Raw genomic sequence first — 18,977 nt, forward strand, 5'->3', positions numbered from 1 at the left:
CATACCAAGCACGAGGAAATTGCTTCAACCCATACAAAGCTTAGTTACATGTGCACACTTTATCCTGTTGTCCTTTCTTGACAAAACCGCTAGGCTGCATTACATAAACTTCCTCAAATATGTCACCATTCAAGAAAGCAGTAACAATGTGTGACTAATATACATCATCCCAACAAAAATGAGCTGCCAATGCACACAAAAAACACACAATAGTCATACGATAAGTGGGAGCAAAAGTCTCTTCATAATCTATGTCTTTTTGCTATGCATAACCCTTTGCAACAAGTTGAGCCTTATAGCGATCAATCTCACCATCTGGCTTGCGTTTCAACTTGTAAACCTACTTCGTACCAATGGCCATTTTGCCAAGAGGCAAATCACATAAAGTCCATGTGTCATTTTCTATAAGTGCATCATATTCTGATTGCATGGCAACCATCCAATTTTTTGAATTTTGTGCTTCATCAAAAGACAGAGGTTCCTCAACATCACATAAATTAGACACAACCAAAGCACAACAATATTATGCATAAGACACATGGCAAGAACATGAACAAGTACGACTAGACAAAGGTGCATCCAATTTACTGTCACAACGCAAAGTATGCACGAGACATTTAGGCATACCTCTATCCTGCTCATTCTCAACCCTTTCCTCATTAAGAACATCATGTATATCCGCGTCAGTAATAGACTGATCTGTAACATTTTCTAAAACCCCCATAGGCTGTACATTTGTCTCATTGAAATTTACATTCAAACTTCCACCACTAAAAAGAGGCAACAAAGTGTCATAAATGTCTTGTGAGCTTACATTAAACTTTCTCTACTACAAGACATCAAGGGCTGAACGGAATCTTCTATAAACACAACATCTCGTGATACCAAGATACACTTTGTTTGCGGATGATACAATTTGTAACCTTTACTTTCAACACTATAACCAACAAAAATACATTTGGCAGCCTTATCATCCAATTTCCTGTGCTGCATTTGTTGCACCAAAGTATATGCCAAACAGCCAAAAACACTCATGTGCTCAATAGAAGCCTTTTTATCATGCCATGATTCATATGGAGTCACAGAATGCAAAGCTTTCATAGGACATATGTTTAGTACTTAAGTGGCACACATGATGGCCTCAAGCCAAAACGAATACGGCAAAGCTTGACATTTGACCATACATCGTGCCATTTTGTGGCCTGTTTTTCCTCTCAACAATGCCATTTTGCTGAGGCGTATAAGGCATTGTACATGGGTGTTTTATCCCACGACTGGCGAGAAATGCATTAATACCATGAGACATATACTCCCCCCCTCGATTTGAACGGAGGGTGCCCATAGTACATTTCGAGACGTTTTCAGCCATAGCCAAAAATTGTTTGAAGGACATAAACACTTTGGACTTTTCCTTAAGCGGATACACCCATGTTTGCCTGGAGTAATCATCAATGAAAGTCACAAAGTAAAGGTAATTGCCCAAGGAAGAAGTTTTCATGGGCCCACAAACATTACTTTGCACAAGGTGAAACCTGCATATGGCCCTAAGTGAACCATCCTTTGGAAACTTTGAACGATGTATCTTACCCAAAATACAGCCTTCACAAACATGTTTGGCTCAAGAGGTGGCAAAGAAGCAACCATATCAAATTTCTACAAATGCAGCAAACTGACAAAATTCAGATACCCAAAATGTGCATGCCAAAGTTTTGCATCTAAAATAGCCTTTATATCCACAACAAAATTTGCAAAATTATGTCCACACTTGTCATACAAAGTGAGCTTATACAATCATGACATAAAATGCGTGATGCAACAATCTCATCACCAAAACTAAGATCGTGAATTGTACATCTCTCATCCACAAATTTCACAAGAAGACCAAGTCTAGCAACTGCAGATACAAACAAAAGGTTCTTCTTGATCCCAGGTACATAAAGTGCATCAACAAGTGTGAAAGAACTGCCATTTGTAGTAGCAGTTAGCACAATCTTTCCAACTCCCTTGACCGGATAAGAAACATTGTTGGCACACACGACTGAATTCCCATGAGGGACATTCTCAAGAGAGGTAAACAAGTCACGAGAGGTAATGTTCTTTGCTGCACCACGATCAAAATACCACACATGAGCATCTGCAACAACTGACAAACATGCGTCATGGACAAAAGGATCATAAGTGCATTCTGCACTAAAATCCCATTCTGCATCAACATCAACATCACAATCTCCTTTCACAGAAGAATCAACAATAGCTGCATTTGTAGTGGAGCCAGTCTCTTTCTTCTTAGCATCTTTTGCCTTCAATTTTGGACTGCTTGATCAAGCGATCATTAGCTTTACAATAATGGCAACGTGTCATATTTTTTTCCCTTATCACCAAAATTTCCCGATGAATTTTTGCCAGCAGAAGCATTAGGAACATGTGATTTACCACTTGTAGAAGAACCATGAGAAGTAGCTACATTGTTGTTACCACCTTTTCTTTGAGCAGCAATAAAAGCCTATTCAACTGCACGTTGTCTAGTCATGTTTTTTTTTGGAAAGTGACTCTTGCAACAACAATGTGCGTAATGCATCAAACTTGACAACTTCTAGATTTCCTTGGGTCATAAGTCTCCAGATACTAGCAAAAGTATGGTAAGAATCTGGCAAAGCATTAAGAACAGTCTGCACAAGGGAACTGCAGAAATGACTTTGCCTGCAGAAATAAGTTGCTCATTGATATCCTTGAAACCAGCAAGGAAAGTGTCCATATCATCTTCCTCATGCATAATCTTCGAGTCTAGGTCTTTACGCAGCAATGCAAATTTAGTCTGATTGTGATTTGCATATAGACTAGCGATAATATCCTGAGCCTGTTTTGCTGATTTTGTTGAAAGAATGTGAGGAGTAATAGTGCGCTTCACAAAAAACACAATAAACGCATGATCATGTGCATGTTTTACATCCCAATGAGCTTGCTTAGCGATAAACAAACGACTTTGGCAGCAACAATTCTGCCACCAAAACCTACAACATCCTCAGCATCACCTACATCCTCAGAACCACGATGTACATCAATGTCTTGCATAATATTCCAGAGACCCTTTGACACGAGGGCATGTTGCATCATATAAGCCCACATAGGGTAATTGTTCCCATCCCCAATCTATCCTCAACAACAATCTCTGTTGTTGTCAGCCATGGCAAATGCTGCACCTGATGTGAAAACTGCCCTAAAAGAGAAGAAATGAAGCGAAAACAACACGTTATATATAACACAAACCATAGAGTAATGTAAGGACTTGCTATGCAGCAAAAAAAAAAAGACAAAAATTTTGCACAAAATGACGAAATAGCCTACATAATACTGCTTGTAGTGGAAACAGAGGCCGAAATGGGCCCGAATCAAAAATCTAGGCAGACTAAGCTCTACGAGATCTCCCAAAAGCTCACCAAAATCACCAAAGCTCATAAAAATTGAAGAAAGTGAGCAGGCGTGTGCTGGAGTTGTTGGAAAATAAGCCCAGGAGGACGCAACCTGATCTGATATTAATTGTTTGAATTAGGGTTGCAAGGAAACATGCACAACTTAAAATGGACTACGAAGGTTGTTGATGATAGTGGCTTATTGATAAAAGATCTAAAACACTGTGCAAATATAAAATGGCCGAGGAATTCTGACGCCTTCTTCTCAACTCCCACAACTCCAATCTACAAGTCATCAACTCATAGTTAGTAAAACATAAAAAGATATCACAGTAATTACCCATTACGCTCCAGCTATCCGAATTCTAGTTAACCACACACAACAATAGGGTGCCCAATCTCGTAACAGACGTTCTTTTCCATTATAGAGCCTGAGTATATTGCAGCATGAGAGGCCAATTTAGGAAGCATTGTGGTTGGCATGCTTAGTGGGGAATTTGGAAAAGGGTCACCTAATTTGAGTGTTGTATTGTGATAGTCATAGTGCCATTGCTTTGGCAACGAATCTCACGTTTCATTCCAAAATGAAACATATAGAGGTGAGGTATCAATTCATGTGGGATGTGTTGGCAGATAAGCGGATCAAGCTTGTCAAGGTCCACATGTATGAACGGATGCTCTTACAAAGAGCTTAGTTGTGGAGGGGTTTGCACATTGCATAGTGCTGATGGGTGTGAAAGCTATATGACATTTTCAGTGGATGCAAAGTGAGCCTCTCTCCAAATGCAATCACCTACGCATGCATCTTGAAGGCATAAGGCTCTACACAAGATGGCTATGCAAGATGCTCTATCCAAATGCAATCACCTACGCATGCATCTTGAAGTGCATGTGGATCTATGCAAAATGCTAATATGGGCTTAATAATTCACTTTGATATTGTTAGTCAGGGGATGTTGCAAAAAATTGGTGTGCTTAGCAATGACTAGGTCTATGTATGCCAAATGTGGTACTCCTCTGTGGAATGTTGTCTCTTAGAACATATTGATTGCAAAATATGTCCAATAGGAGCAGGGCCAGGAGCTTGGGACTGTTTTCAACAGATGCAAAGCGAGGGTCTTTCTCAAGACACTATCACCTACACATGCATCTTGAAGGCATGTGGCTCTACGCAAGCTGCTCTTGAAAAGAGATGTCGCGCTTGGGCTTAGCATGCTCTTAAGGGCTCTTGGGAATGACCCCGAGGTAACTATGGCCAATAGAAGTAGGGCCAGAAAGCTAGTGCTCGAGAAGCTTCCTGTCTAGAATGTCGTCTCTTGGAGTGCATGTCATGCCAAGGGCAACCCTAGGGGGTCAAGGACCTAGGCAAAGGGCCGACTGCTAAGTTGGGCAGGGAACCCTAGAAGGCCAAGGGCTATATAAAGGGCACTAAGAAGGAGGGTTCTCCATAGGAGTTCCCAGGGTTCTTTTAAAGGTATTAGAGCTTAAAGATTTTGGGAGCAAATAGGGCATGGTCCTTTTCCATTGCATGCTCATGCAATACATGCAATAGATGTGGAGCCGAAGAGGAAGAAGGAGAGGAAACCTATGTGCAAGCCCACTTAGACAAGGAGGGAGCTGAAGCTTGACCTCCACCATAAAGCCAGCAAGCTCGTTGGGTTCGCAAGGGGAGGAGCATCAATTTGAGCTCCTGGCACGCAGCCTAGGGAGCAAAGGAGACGACTCAAACTCTCTCTCTCTCTCTCTCTCTCTCTCACTTGCTGCCGCCCTGCAGATCATAGCCATAGCTCCAAAGAACTTTATTTTCACACCTCGCGCCCAAGGCCTTTAGGCCTTAGATAAATTTCGAGTAATTCCGAGGGAGGGTGCCGAGGGGCCACCCCCCCCTCCACCTCTTCAACCAACCCACTTCCGGGGTGATCATACAATTTGTTTACAAACTGATGAATTTCAAAACATTTCAGAAATTTGCAGAAATTTCCAAGCAGGCAAAATTCATTCAGGAAGATTTAAGTTAGCGAACCTTGCCATAGCCAACAATTCTGGGCGACCTCTGCACGGCGGGACGGCTTCCAACAAAAATTCAAGTGGTAGCATCCGCTTGATCGGCAACAATCTCAAAGGAAGGTTTGACGGCAATAGAGTTTTGCACAATTTCTCGATTTTAAACGCTCAAAATTGACATGGTCTTTTTCAACAAGCGTTTAAGAATTGACAAAGTAATTAGCAAGGCTAATTACGGGTGGCTACGGATTTCAACGGATACGACCGACGTTCATCGGTCATCTTTGAGCCAAGGTATTCTTCCTTTTCTTGCTAGCACAACAAAGCTGCCATGGATTCAGACATCAACATGACTCACATGTTTGATTTTGAGCATCATGCACCCAACCCTCCCAATGATGGGCCACGGTCGGATACTCTCATAAAGGGTACCCGCGTGGCTATGGGAGGGGATGATAGTTATGAATTACTTGATATTAAGTAGTTTCGAGCACTTCAAGTATGCATGTCTGTGATGGAGAAAACTTTTGCATCTTTGAATGATAATGTCACTAAATTTATCCAACTTAGTAGTGCAATATATGCAACAACAGGTCTCTTTGTCTTCAGGTGCCGATCATTGTCCCCTTACTTTTTATCCTTTTCCACAAGATCCTTTTGCTTCGGAGGGATTTTCTCTTGATTTGTGTCCTTCTTTTTAGAGTCATCTTTGGTCTCTATAGCAGGTGGTGGTGTGGCCGGCCTCAGAGAGGGGTGTGGTGATGTCTCCGTGTGGATATCGCTCGCACTAGAAGAACGTTAATATCTTGCTCTTCATCTTCTTCTTCATCTGCAGTGGTCTAGAATTCAGACGATGTATCTCTGTGTTTGGGCTTTATTTCACCGCTCAGCTGAATGTCCGTCCATCTGATGCTTTGGAGTTGAAGAAGTACCCAAATCCCATATGTACGTTGATTTTCATTCCAATTGGAGCTCTTTGACACCAAAACTTTGCTTAAAACCACAATTTCTGTGAATCTACTAAACTTGACAATTGACTTCACTTTTTAATTATCAAACAATGGTATTTTGCCACATTGCATAACCATTGACCACTACACACAATTTGCATCCACTCTCTGACATTTTTGCTTCAGGGGGACATGGATTGCGATCCATGTTTGGAACCCGACTTTGACCAAACTTTTAGGATAGCATCTGGACATGATCCCTAAGCTAATGGTTCATTTTTTCTTGAATTTGGTTCAATTTTTCTCAATATGGATCAAAATGACCATTTGGAGACTGAATTTCCAATTTGGCTTGGTTTTTGGTGATTTCAAGGTCCTTTTCACTCCCAATTGTAGGGCACATTCCCCAAGGCATGGTCAAATTGAATGTTCGGTGTGGCTGTATAGCAGGCAAAACTATTGCGGAGTGCTCTAGGTCGCAAAAGATCTTTAGCTTTCTCTCTGAACTGAATGAATCAAATGAGGTCAAATTTGCCCTTCTTGACTATATGTGCCCGACTTACTCCGAATGCAATGTGCATACTTACCTTTCTTGCACATATTTCTTATGACATACCACCTGCGGATCAAACGGCTCATCAATTGGACATGTGGTCATTAATTATCCTTGATTTTGCAATTCTAGTCCATTGTAAGTTTGCCCAGATTTTGGCATGTACCAAATCCTTTCATATTTGACATGCTCGAAGCTCTTGCTTTGTAGATTTAGGATTTGCTTTCAGCACTTGAACCGAACTTTTTGGCTTTGTTTATTAAGAATTTTATCATTATCATGTCAAAAAAGAAAGATACTCATTATAAATTGTTATTAATTGTCCAAAAATTTACCAAAATTATTCCTCACACTCATATGTACATACTCTCACTCTAGGCATCTCACTCGTCAAAATTTGCCAATATGGCTCACTATTATGTGTGATAAGAGAAAAATTCTGCTAATTAAAAAGGTGATATAAAAGCATAAATTTGAGCAGAAATACACACTTTATACTATATATACATGGTCTTTCCTCATCTTGCAGCTTAAGATCTTGCAATATGCTGCTTCAGCTACTGTTACTTCCCCCTTCCCATTCTGAGTCATCCTGCACGAAGGTTTGTGCTATGTGCATGGCCGCGAACAACGTGTCTATACCAGGCCGTGAAATGTGAATGTGTCCCTATTATGCTTATGGAAGAGATGCATTGATAACACCATACTGTGCAAGAGGTGGGTCTTGAACGGATTTTTTAGTGGTTTTTGCTTGCACGGTTTCATCTAAACTGCGTTTTCCAAACAAAAGTCTTTGTAGACGAATCACCCGTTCTTTGATTGTTGATCAAGTAAGTATTATTGGTTGGTTGATGATTTGGCTTGGCTTGACTATAGGTACCCACTTGAAGGTTGATTTTGGAGACTTGATTTGATTGTTTAGGTCTCCATTTTCAAGATGGTCCTATGGTGAGGGTTGACTTCTCCAATTGGAATTTGAAAATCCATTTGTACTTAGGGGAACTTTTTGAAGCCTTGGGTTGCTTTTTGGATTTCATCCACCGTTTAGGCTTGTTTTGAAGGTTCCGACTTCTTGAAAGCTGGGTATCCATATCTATTGCGGCTTGGTTTCCATGATGGATTTTTGTACCCAAACTTGCTTGACCCTTCTCCCACGGATGTTTGTAGATTGTTGCGATTGGATGGCTGGCTATGGCTCCATGGGTCTGACTGATCATACTGAGCCTATACATTCTAAATGTAATATTTTTGTGCCAAGGGTGTAACATATGATGCGCCCTTGAGGTTAAACTTCAAAGTATCATTCTGCCAATATGGAACTGCTTTGTAAGTGCATATCCAAAAAACTCCCAAGATGATTTCTTCATTGAGATCCGCATCTGCCATGATATGGAATTGATACGGACAGTGGTTACTGTCATGTTGATTGAGACATTGGCTTGTCCCAAACTGACCAATGTTCCTCTATTAGTTGCCCTAAGCTTGATTTTTGTTGGTTGTATCATGGAGTTTGATATTTTGAGGTATGTAGAATACCGCATGGCATTAACGCGTGCTCCAATATCCACAAGTGCTCTTTCTATTGTTCCATCATGCGAGTTGGACATTGATGCGTATATCCATACTTCCAAGCCAACTCGGCTCGATTTGAACTACTTCAATAGGAGGAGATGGTGTTTCTAGCTGTCAAATTGGACTGTTGTTCTATCATTCTTTGTGCTTTAAATCCGCAACCTAGCTACCTCCTTTGCTTGTTCCTGAATTTCTTGAGCTTGTTCCTTCGTTGCATGAATCTTTTTCAACATTTTCGCAGTGAGAGGTAGATGGTATTTCTTAAGTCTGCAACCATTGATCCAGTTAGGCATCTTCTCTCCCTCTGATGTTGTAGGTTGTACAACGTCACATCATACCACTTTCTCCCGTTGTAACATGCTCCATCGTAAGTAATTAAATCATGGTCTTGAAAGTGCTAAGTGGATTTTAGGGAAGTTTTTTTGCTCTCATTTTGATATCTTGGAAGCATATCAATATTCAAGAAGCTAAAGTTTGTTTGTCTTTACAGCTTTTCCAATTGACTGAAGATTGAGATATTTATACCTAAGATTTTCCTTGTGAGTTTATTCAATGGTGATCTGATGGAGGTATGCATTGTCATTAGCATTTTATACAAGAGGTTTTTTGTTTGATAGATACACATTGCATCGTGTAAATAAAAATTTCATGAAGGTTCACCCTTTCAATAGTGAGAAACACGATTACTATCTTACTATTGTCTTGCTCTTTCTTGTCTATGCTAGAATGTTACAAACAAATTGTGAGAAATATGAATGCTTTCCCCCTATTGTCGTACTCTTTCATGTTTTTGCTACAGTATTGCAAACATATTTTTTTCCATTTTTGTTGTATGTTGTTTTGTGGATTTTGTTATTTTAGGTCTTTCTCTTTTCAACATATTAGCATGAACAATGGGAAATTTGCGCTTTATAGATCTTGTATTCTGTAATGGAGGAAAATGTTCAACACCATCTTGTCTGCATAATTTTATCAGTCCCTACTTGGTAACTTTTCTTGAAACAATGAACGTGGTACACATATCGGTCCATTTCGCTCACTCGTTGAGGAGTTTAAGTAAATTCAAATCAAGTTCTAATTTTTTTTCAAGTACACTCTTAAGTTTATAAAAGCAAAGAGGCTCCCAAAATCATGTCATCATATGTCTGCACTTTCTAAGTAATCAATTGTATTTCTTATCAATCCACAAGGAACATGAGCTCTTTGGGAGCGTCTTTGGTAGGTGAGCTAGGGTTTTGACCCTCTTTCAGAGCCATCAAAGTACGCAAAATCTCCATTAAAAAAAGCTACAAAAAATATATTTATGGTCTGTACATGCTATATTTTGCAATCAATTCTCTCACTCTAGCTATACTTGGTTTATGCTTACATTATATTTCTCTGATTTTGAATTATAGTCAACTCACTCAATAAAGAGGTGGAAGGTGCATATCAACAAATTGATTGGGCGACATGGTTTGTACGCACTACAATGTCTCATGCAATTTTTGTTATAAGTGTTATTTGCATTATTTCCTTCATATTTGTACTTGATCATTTTTAATTCAATGATATATCGAAAGCATAGTGTTTTTATGAATCTAAATCACGCTGAAAGTTTTTAGGAAGAACCGATGTTGAGTAAAAGTTTCCAACATGTGAGAGGACAGAGTCCCCATCACCTTAAGGTTTGTGGTTTAGTTGGCTAGCCAAGTCTGCCCACCAAGTTCACTAGGTGGTAATGAATATTTATTTACCTTTATAATTGAAACAACTCATAAAGTATGGAGGACTCTGGACATACCCAATGATTCAATTGGTTGTTTGTTATTCAAAATCAATCACTAAAATAAGAGTATAAGGATTGTGATATGTATGGCCATTAATAGAGAGCTTAATGCTCCTCATGATTGCACCCAAAGTGGAGCTACATAGAGAATGAATCATATAAATCAAAAGTTTTGCATCAAACTTACATGTAATTTTTGGGTTGAAGAAGTCAAAACAAAGAGTTCAATAGATCACCAAAAAAAGTCAGGAGAAAGTAGTATTTAAAAGAAGCATAGAGTGGGCATAAAACCGTCTTATGAAAGTGTTTGTTTTGTGCATGTGCCAAAATAGCTTTGAAAGATGCTATAACCAAAGTTAAAAAAGTATTTTGCCGACTGTGAAGAAACTTGGAGGAATTTGGCTAAAGTGTATTTTTGTTGGCTATGGCTAAAGTAGTGGATTGGCCTATAATTTATGGGATCTTGCATTTTATTAGATTGTTGGTAGCAGTTTCATGATCTTCATTAAGAAAAAAATAATAAAATCATCCGTAAGGAGATTGAGATAAAATGTCGTGACGCCAGTTCATATGCAAAGAATAGGTTGTCGATGGGGTTACAAAATAGTGAAAAGTGAAGCTCCTGGTATCTTCAAATGTGCACAGATTAGTGGCAACTTTCCAACAAGTGGTGTGGAAATGCCAAGGTGATAGCCAATCCAAAACACAAGAACCTATAGCATTAAGGACCTAAAGGTTTCTACGCCACATGAACAATTTATGCCAAGCCTAGCGCATTATGCTTATTGATTGGGCAAAAATCCCTCGCGGTCTAATTAGGCCATGTTAAGCAATGACAAGCTCTAAAGGGATGGCACTATCAAATTTAAAAGGATTGTTGTAAAAGAATCGAACCAAATATTTGGTATCTTTATCGAAAGCAAAGAATGCTTAAAGGTCGCACGTAATTTTGGCATTATTTGATTCGCCTTTTTATGAGGAATCTCGTGCAATGCGTAAATATTAAAAATGATGAGATTTGTAAAATCCCCCCCAAAAATATCATGTTTCCACAAAACGCCTCCAAACTGGCTCCCTTACCCTAAGGAAAGGAATTCCAAGTTGAATGCATAGATGAAATCTCAAGCTCGAGAAGGGGCCAATTGATCATTACCTATACATGAAGAAAGCTATAGATTGGAATTTATTTATCTTTGATCCTGTGCATGGATGATACGCTTATAGATGGGAAGAACCATTTTGAAGTTTGATACCTTGAAGTCAAAATTGCATGAGAACAAGAAGGATTTGGATGAAGGGAATCATACATATTATGGCCATATGGATTAGACAATGCAAGACTAAAAAGATTCAATCCTCTCAAAAAAGGTACTCGTTATTACACTGTAGAGGGGGGAGAGCTCATAAATACTACATTGCTTCCATATGTATAACTTAGCCAAAAGGATTGTTGTAAATATAATGAAGAATGGGTCGAGATGGCTAAGGCTAGGTTTAGACTGAACTGACGAAAGAAAAAAGTCTTCGAAAATTTGCCGCCGCCGCCTAGTGTGAACAATGCAGAGGAGGAAAAGTGTAAAAGTGAAGGGGGCCGAGAGAGGCCATCATCAACTCTTCGGGCGGGCGGGCGGGCGGGGGGGGGAAGAAAAATGGAGGGCCAGCGGAAGAGGGCCTCAACTCCAACCAATCAAATTTAGCTATGGAGCATCGATGCCCCTTTTGCATTTTTCTTCCTGCGCCTAGTCTAAACCCTGTGGTGCCTTATGCATGTGCTCTTGGATATTTGACATGATTAAAGTAGAAGATATCCACAGGGCTCATCTGAACCCGGCCTACACCTTTGACGTTCTACATTGCATTTCAATGCTACTAGAAATTTTGAGAACCATACCAAGAACTTAGAACGGGCTTTGCTTTTGAAGCGGTCAACACGACATTAGGACACATGTTGAGTGCAATCGAATATACGAACTGCTGTTGAGTCCCTATGGCCCTGCGTGCCTCGTTTTTGCAAGCATGAACATCTGTTCTGCCACTGAATTCTGACAAGCAAGTTTCTGCTGTGTGTGTGGAGCGGCATGTGCTCGGCGCACAACGCAACACAACCCGATGCTCGGGCTGGGCGTCACATAATTGTGAAACATAGCAAATCAGATGACATGCGCTAAAAGATTGGACACAATCATGTGGGGCTCATGAAAAATTTGTGCTATTACAATCTTACCCTTCCTAGAGGGTGCCCCACTGCCAGCAAGCTCACGGGTTCAAATCCCTCCTAGTCTCTTTCAAATGTTGTTGGTTTAGATGCCTCTTGCATGTCCTATTAAACATGTAAGAAACACATCAATTTCCATTACCTACTAGCATCATTCCCTAGCACCTCTTCCACACCGAACTCATGCCTACTCTTCAACCCAATAAGGAGAAACTACTTCCTCATTGTAACAAGGAGAAGCCTCATGCAGGTATTTTAAGACAAGCCGTCTGCCTCTACAGACTGTGGCACTGCCTTTCTTAAGATGAGTGCTATATATATATATATATATATAGAGAGAGAGAGAGAGAGAGAGAGAGAGAGGGGGGGGGGGGGGGGGGCTAAAACTATTTCTTTCCACCCACATGGCAAGGTTTTAGAAAAGCATGTCGTATTCACATGGGCTAAAAAAAACTCCGCATCAACAATTCCTCGGTGCTGACAAAATGCGAAGTCCATGCGGCCCTTAACACAAGAAGTTTTGGACAAATTCTCACAATAATTCCCACATTGTGATTGTGAGGGAGGCACGGCATACAACCGGGCCGGTGGTCCTGCGGTGCCTCCCGAGCAAAAGCTCATGAATATTATGCATTGTATGAAAAACATTGAAAAAGACTCCGTTTTCCTACATTTGAAAATTTCTAAATCTTCTTGTGTATAAGTGCAAGGCATCTTCAGTATCTTTTTGGGATGTTAAAACATGCCCTAGAGGAGAATGGAGAAAGGTGGACAAATTGGAAATAGGTCCTTGCATCTTAAGGGTCTTAAGTATCTTAATGGGATGTTAAACCATGCCTTGGAGGAGAAGGGAGAAAGGTGGACAAATTGGAAATGGGCTCTTTCTCCACCCATTTGCATTATGTTATGCACACATCAAAGGAAGATGGAAACCTAAAATGCAAAGCATTACTTGTTTATTTAGCAAAGTAAAGCATAAGGGAGTTTCTCTTAATCATGTGCCTTAACCTCGCAGTACAAATATGCTAATTAAGATTGGAATTTTCTACTCAACCTAGTTGAATCTTTCTTGGTAGACCAAGCCTTCACTCACCTAACATGCACCCTAAAATGGGCCTAAGAACATCCACCCACAACAACAGTGGGAAGTGGGAGTTGACAAAATGACAAATCACACAAATCATTGTACCTGAAAGAAAAGCACCTCTTTGACAGAATTTGCAGGCATATGCTCCACACATAGCTGGAACTGACCTGTTTAGAGGCATGGATATGTTTACCATGCAATAATCAAAACTTGAAAACTTGGGCGAGAGAGTCCACAATGACAACATGGAATCTGCAGATCACATAACAATTCTTTGATGACAAGAATCCAAATGCACAATGTGTAGTATGGACTTGCATTGCATACAGTCTACTGGTATATTAGGAACAAAGGATCTCTACAACTACAATGAACGGACCCATTTTTTACCGTGCGCGCACAGCCAAAATATTCTTTAGTGTGTGTTGGTCAGCTCATGTGAAGAACCCAAATAAAACAATGATGGCAGAAGGCTCTCTCTCTCTCTTTCAACAGGTCCGCAACATTCATGTGACCTTGTAAGAGTAAAGGCAATTGCCACATCCCTAAATAAACATGCTACAACCTTTAGAAAAGGTAAAAGGCCTCAGGAAATCACTCTCCAAGACCCACAATCCTTACTCCGAATCGGACTCCATGCTCTCCATGGCCTTCAAGCCTCGGGGCCTCTGTCAAAAGCAGAAACAAGAAATCACTTAATCAAACAAATCCTCAGAGGAAACTTGCCCATTTCCACATAAAAACAATTGTTTACAAAAAACGGTGACACTGCGGTGGCAATTTACGACCCAATCCTCTTCTGAGCAATTTAGGATACCATAAGATGTACTCAAGCAAGCCTCTGTAAATGCCATTACTAGGTAGTATAAAAAAAATTTCAAATCCAACATTTCACTAACCAGCAATCCTAGCATAGCTTGGGAAATAATGCAAAGAGGAGACTTCACTACCACAAATTTGTCCAAACAGAAATCAAACCACATACCTTTTTCACAGATTTCTTTTCCCTTACATCATAGCGCCCCCTTGCCAGATCACAGAGAGAGTTCCCCGGCGTACAATACTGCAACATAAGTTTGTCAGATAGATCTTTACAAACATGAAATGGCAACAGTTGCAAAAGGACAAGCAGATTAACACTGGCTTACATGGAGGGTCCTTTCAACGACTTTCGGGCGCTTTTTGGGACGCTGAGGTAGTTTGCTTCCCTTGAAAACCAGAAAATCATCCTCTTTCTCTTTCCGGGAGAGCCCAATGTTAAGCCGAGGCCAGTCTAACGTTTGCAGCTCCAATCTGGGCTTTGCATTCAAGGAAGCAGATCCAGTTGCGGCCTCTGACGTCCTGCTGATATGGACAGCTGCACCCGTCATGTGACCATTACTGTAGTTGTTGACAAGGGGTGCCTCCGCACTCCCCTCACTTCTCTGTCTCACCGAGGTGCTTGGCTCGCCGTTGTGAGATGGGCCAGCCAAGCCACCTGTCCTCTCTCCAAATATGTTTCCGTGCCTTGCAGATGGGCAACCGTTTGCTGAGGCTCTGCTGTTCACGCCATTTCTGAATGCACACCACCAATTTGTAGTCAGAAATGTAAATAGTATACAAACAAAGCATCTCTCTCTTTACGTTTACGAGCACATCTAAGGACTCTCTCTCACTCTCTCTCTCTCTCTCTCTCTCTCTCTCACACACACACACACACACGCGCGCGCACAACGTACACGCTCATATCCACGCTACAGGTAAAATCTCCCTCCTTGCTCGCAAAGGCAAAGACAAATCTCCCTCTTCATCTACAGACGCTAACATTCTCTCTCTCTCTCTCTCTCTCTCTCTCTCTCTCTCTCTCTCTCTCTCTCGCTACCTTGCCGCTGCTGTTGCCCCTCTACCAAAATAGCCGTCAGATTCTATGAACGCCGAGGTAGAGTGAGACCATCCATGTACACGAACAGGATTCACACCCTCATCTGCATAGCGAAGAGGGAGAGCTTTGGCCGGAGCCGCAGCCCCAATGGGCTTGGAGGCCTCAAATCTGCTACGTCGGGCCCTCTTGAAGAGACCCCATTGTGGCAGCGAGGATGCAGCCGCAGTACTGCTCTCTTCGGGAGGAGGAGGAGGGGGAGGGGGAGGAAGGGAAGGAGAGTGAGCAGGTTTGGTCTTGAGAAGGGGCTCCAATCTGGCTCGCAGCTCCTTCAATCGCTCCATCGCAGAAAGATCATGCATCTCCAAGGTGCTGTGGCGTTGTCCCTGCACTACCATCGTCCCCACGCTCCCTCCTTTCAGCCTCGGCTGCATAGCACTTGCTTGCACGGAGGCCTGCAGAATGCTTCCACCTAGCATCGACTTTGGCACCGCTCCTCCATAGCTCTGCGGCGCATATGTGCTCCCCCCATTGCTCAATCGCCTCTTACTCTCGTTGCTCTCGGCTGCCACCGCTGCCGCTACTTTCACGCTCAGCTTCGGCCTCTCTATCACCTGCGAGAATAGCGTTCCCCCTCCTGGCTCCCTGCACACACACCAAAGAAGGCGTTAAACAAAATTCACGTTTTCTTACAGCACTCTCTACTCTAATTAGCACAACGACAATTCATTCTTAAAGACAGCAGGTTTTACAGCCCGCCATGACCAACGCCCCACGAGGCACGTCAATCGGAATCAAGGCAGCAATTGAACACAAGTAGAGAGTTGCGGTAGGCAAAACAAAGAAACCTACGAGCCAGAAACGAACAGATCAGTGCGCAGGTAACCAACCTCATAGCAGCAGCAGAAGCGGACGAAGGAGACGAGGAGATGGCTGAGAAGAAGAGATACGAAACAAGGGTGGGAGGAGCAGGAGACGTGAGAGTTGTACAGAGAGAAGGAAAGCATCAAAGATCCTTGCAGCGGGGGAGAGGAAAATGGCTGGAGACGAGGAGTGTGGGAGAGAGAGAGAGAGAGAGAGAGAGAGAGATTGATTGATTGTGTGTAGGCTATGTGTGTGTGTGAGAGAGAGAGAGAGAGAGCCCTAGAGAATGCGCAAGTGTGCGTTGGGTGAGTGCAGTTTTGTGGATGCTTCTGCTGAAGAAGCAGATGACGATGATGATGGAGGGGGCGTGGATTGTAAAGAGCTGGTTTTATGCGAAGTGGGTTTGATTAGTGGGCAACTAATCGGGTTTGGATTTGCGCCAAAAAAAAAAATTTGGGGGAGGGAAGATGAAGGGAAACGTTCCTCGCAGTGTGTGTATGTGAGAGGCGGGACTCGGGAGTGTGTGTTTGTGTGAGAGAGAGAGAGAGAGAGGGTGTAGAGAGAGGTTTGGCAAGTTGGCACTCACACAAATGGCAATGGGTGTGTAGGCTAGAATTATTTTTGGGCCGCTTTGCTTTCTAGCAGTAGACGACAATTCCTTTCCTTTCTCTAAATACGTACATCTCATTTTTGAAAACCTTGAACCCTCCACACACACACACACACACACACACACACAACTCCCTTTTACACAATGTGCACACACGCAACCCAAGTTCTCTCCAAAAATATGCACCCTTCGTGACAAACTTTGGCATTGTAATTAGTCCCATTAAGCCAACATCTAATTAGCTAAGCTTGCTCTTGTGCATGCTACAAGGCGCTTCAAGGCCCACTCACTTGCACTAGGTATGAGTTGAACCAATTCATTGTGCAATTTGGATTGATCGATATATCTGCCTATTCGTAACCAAGAAAACATTTTCACCTTCAAACAAGTTATAGAATTGGGAAGTTTCAAGGGGGCCACCATTGATGTTGAATGCCTCTAACAATTTCATCGAGATCGCTTTATAGGACATTTTACACCAAAAGACCTGACAAACAACCTACACAAGATAACGCAGAACTGCACTCTCGATTCTAGTCATCCACTTATGTTCAAATTGCAAACCATGGCATTAGCCACCCATTACAAGCAAAAAGGAATGTTTGTGCATGTGCCTTTGAATCACCACACCACTTTCTAACCTATCCTGATCACATACAGAAGTGTTGCACACTACTTAACAACAACTCATGAGTTTAGTCAAGACCTCCCTCAATCATAAACAATCAAGCAGCGTTGTCATGCACATTGTTTTGTTATGTATATATACTTTTGTCGTTGAAGCAACAAGGTGTGCATGTGTGCTAGGAGATTGGGGGTGTTTCTTCTCCTAGTGCTTCGCTTCCCACATCTTTGAGATGTAAATTATGGCTTACTCTTGAAATTCTCGATTGACCTTTGGATATGTTTTAGCTCTCTCTCTCTCTCTCTCTCTCTCTCTCTCTCTCTCTCTCTCTCTCTCTCTCTCTTTTCTTGAAGAGAGTAATTGTAGAACCATCCAGAACGCATGCAGACATGGGGGGCAGATAGGGAGAGCACATGCATCATGGACCCGATCCATCAATGAGAGTTCATTGGTTTGGGTCGAGCGACATATTGCTCACATGTAGTAAAATTGCTCGCCCATTACAGTAGCCACTTTCAAAAGCTGCAGCTGACCTCATCGCGAAGAAAGGTGGAATAGAAGCCAATTCTGAGAATCCACTAGAGTGCACTATGAGGGAATGATGCAGACACAATACAACACAAAAGCTCCTATAGTGGAAATGGCCTATGAACATTGAGGATAGCGGAATTAAGAGAATTGTAGTGAGCAATTCTATGAGACTACTTTGAGAAAATAGAGGGTGAACTTAATTAGCGATAGCAACATAGCCATTATACTTAATTAAATTGGCATGAACAATACTTTGCAAGAGAGAGAATTAGAGAACTTGATAACAATTGAGGACCGGATTTATGTGGAGCCAGTCCCCCCTCCAAAAGGCTTTTGTATTATAATTTCTCCCATAAAAAGAGACTTGATACAACACAATCTTTGTGTTCCTTGAGACCTTGATGGTGTAACGAAGATAGAGAGCTTCATGCACCACAATTTTGCACGTAAACTTAGCTAATTGAAAGCATTAACTTGTCCCTAGCCTTAGTCCCAAGACCTCAAACACCTTCGAAGGTGGAGAGAGCTAGCAAGGAATGAGGGTAGGGAAGAGGAAGAAGAAACATTCTCATGAGAAAGAAATAGTTCATCGCTTATCATCACTCTTCTTGCTTAGCATAGCATAATAGCATAGTAACGAAGATAGAGAAGAGGCAAGCTTTAGCATTGGAGCATGGCTCTTGGTTGGATTTTCATTCCATAGCCAAGAGTGTTGGTGTAGGCTCTCAACTTCTCAACAAGCTTGGAGAAGGAGATAGAGTTCTTGCTCTTAGCACTTCACACAATGAGGATGTGTGTGTGTGTGTGTGTGTGTGTGTGTGTGTGTGTGTGTGTGTGTGTGAGAGAGAGAGAGAGAGAGAGAGAGAGAGAGAGAGTATACCCTCCAAGCTAACCCCCAAGTTGCATGGTTGACCCCCTCTTTTTTGGCCT

General features: G+C 41.7%; 1 protein-coding gene across 1 annotated transcript; it reads right to left on the reverse strand.

The window, feature by feature from the left end:
* Positions 1-13,818: 13,818 nt before the first annotated feature.
* On the reverse strand, positions 13,819-16,716 carry LOC147422328 (uncharacterized). The gene is made up of 5 exons (XM_086503113.1): positions 16,308-16,716; positions 15,421-16,062; positions 14,708-15,113; positions 14,545-14,622; positions 13,819-14,227 (listed from the first exon to the last, which is right to left on the reverse strand). Exons 1-5 carry the CDS (start codon positions 16,310-16,312, stop codon positions 14,177-14,179), a joined length of 1,182 nt encoding a protein of 393 aa, XP_086359239.1. The 5' UTR covers positions 16,313-16,716; the 3' UTR covers positions 13,819-14,176.
* Positions 16,717-18,977: the final 2,261 nt, after the last annotated feature.

This window comes from Adiantum capillus-veneris, chromosome 27 (assembly GCF_014529385.1).
Source record: "Adiantum capillus-veneris isolate H3 chromosome 27, ASM1452938v2, whole genome shotgun sequence".
Classification (NCBI taxonomy): domain Eukaryota; kingdom Viridiplantae; phylum Streptophyta; class Polypodiopsida; order Polypodiales; family Pteridaceae; genus Adiantum; species Adiantum capillus-veneris.

Excerpts from the sequence above, each read along its gene's own strand:
- LOC147422328 (XM_086503113.1), bottom strand. Across the intron at positions 15,114-15,420 it reads GGGGCAACAGCAGCGGCAAG|AAATGGCGTGAACAGCAGAG; the intron begins GTAGCGAGAGAG and ends GTGTGCATTCAG. Across the intron at positions 14,623-14,707 it reads TCGTTGAAAGGACCCTCCAT|TATTGTACGCCGGGGAACTC; the intron begins GTAAGCCAGTGT and ends CTTATGTTGCAG.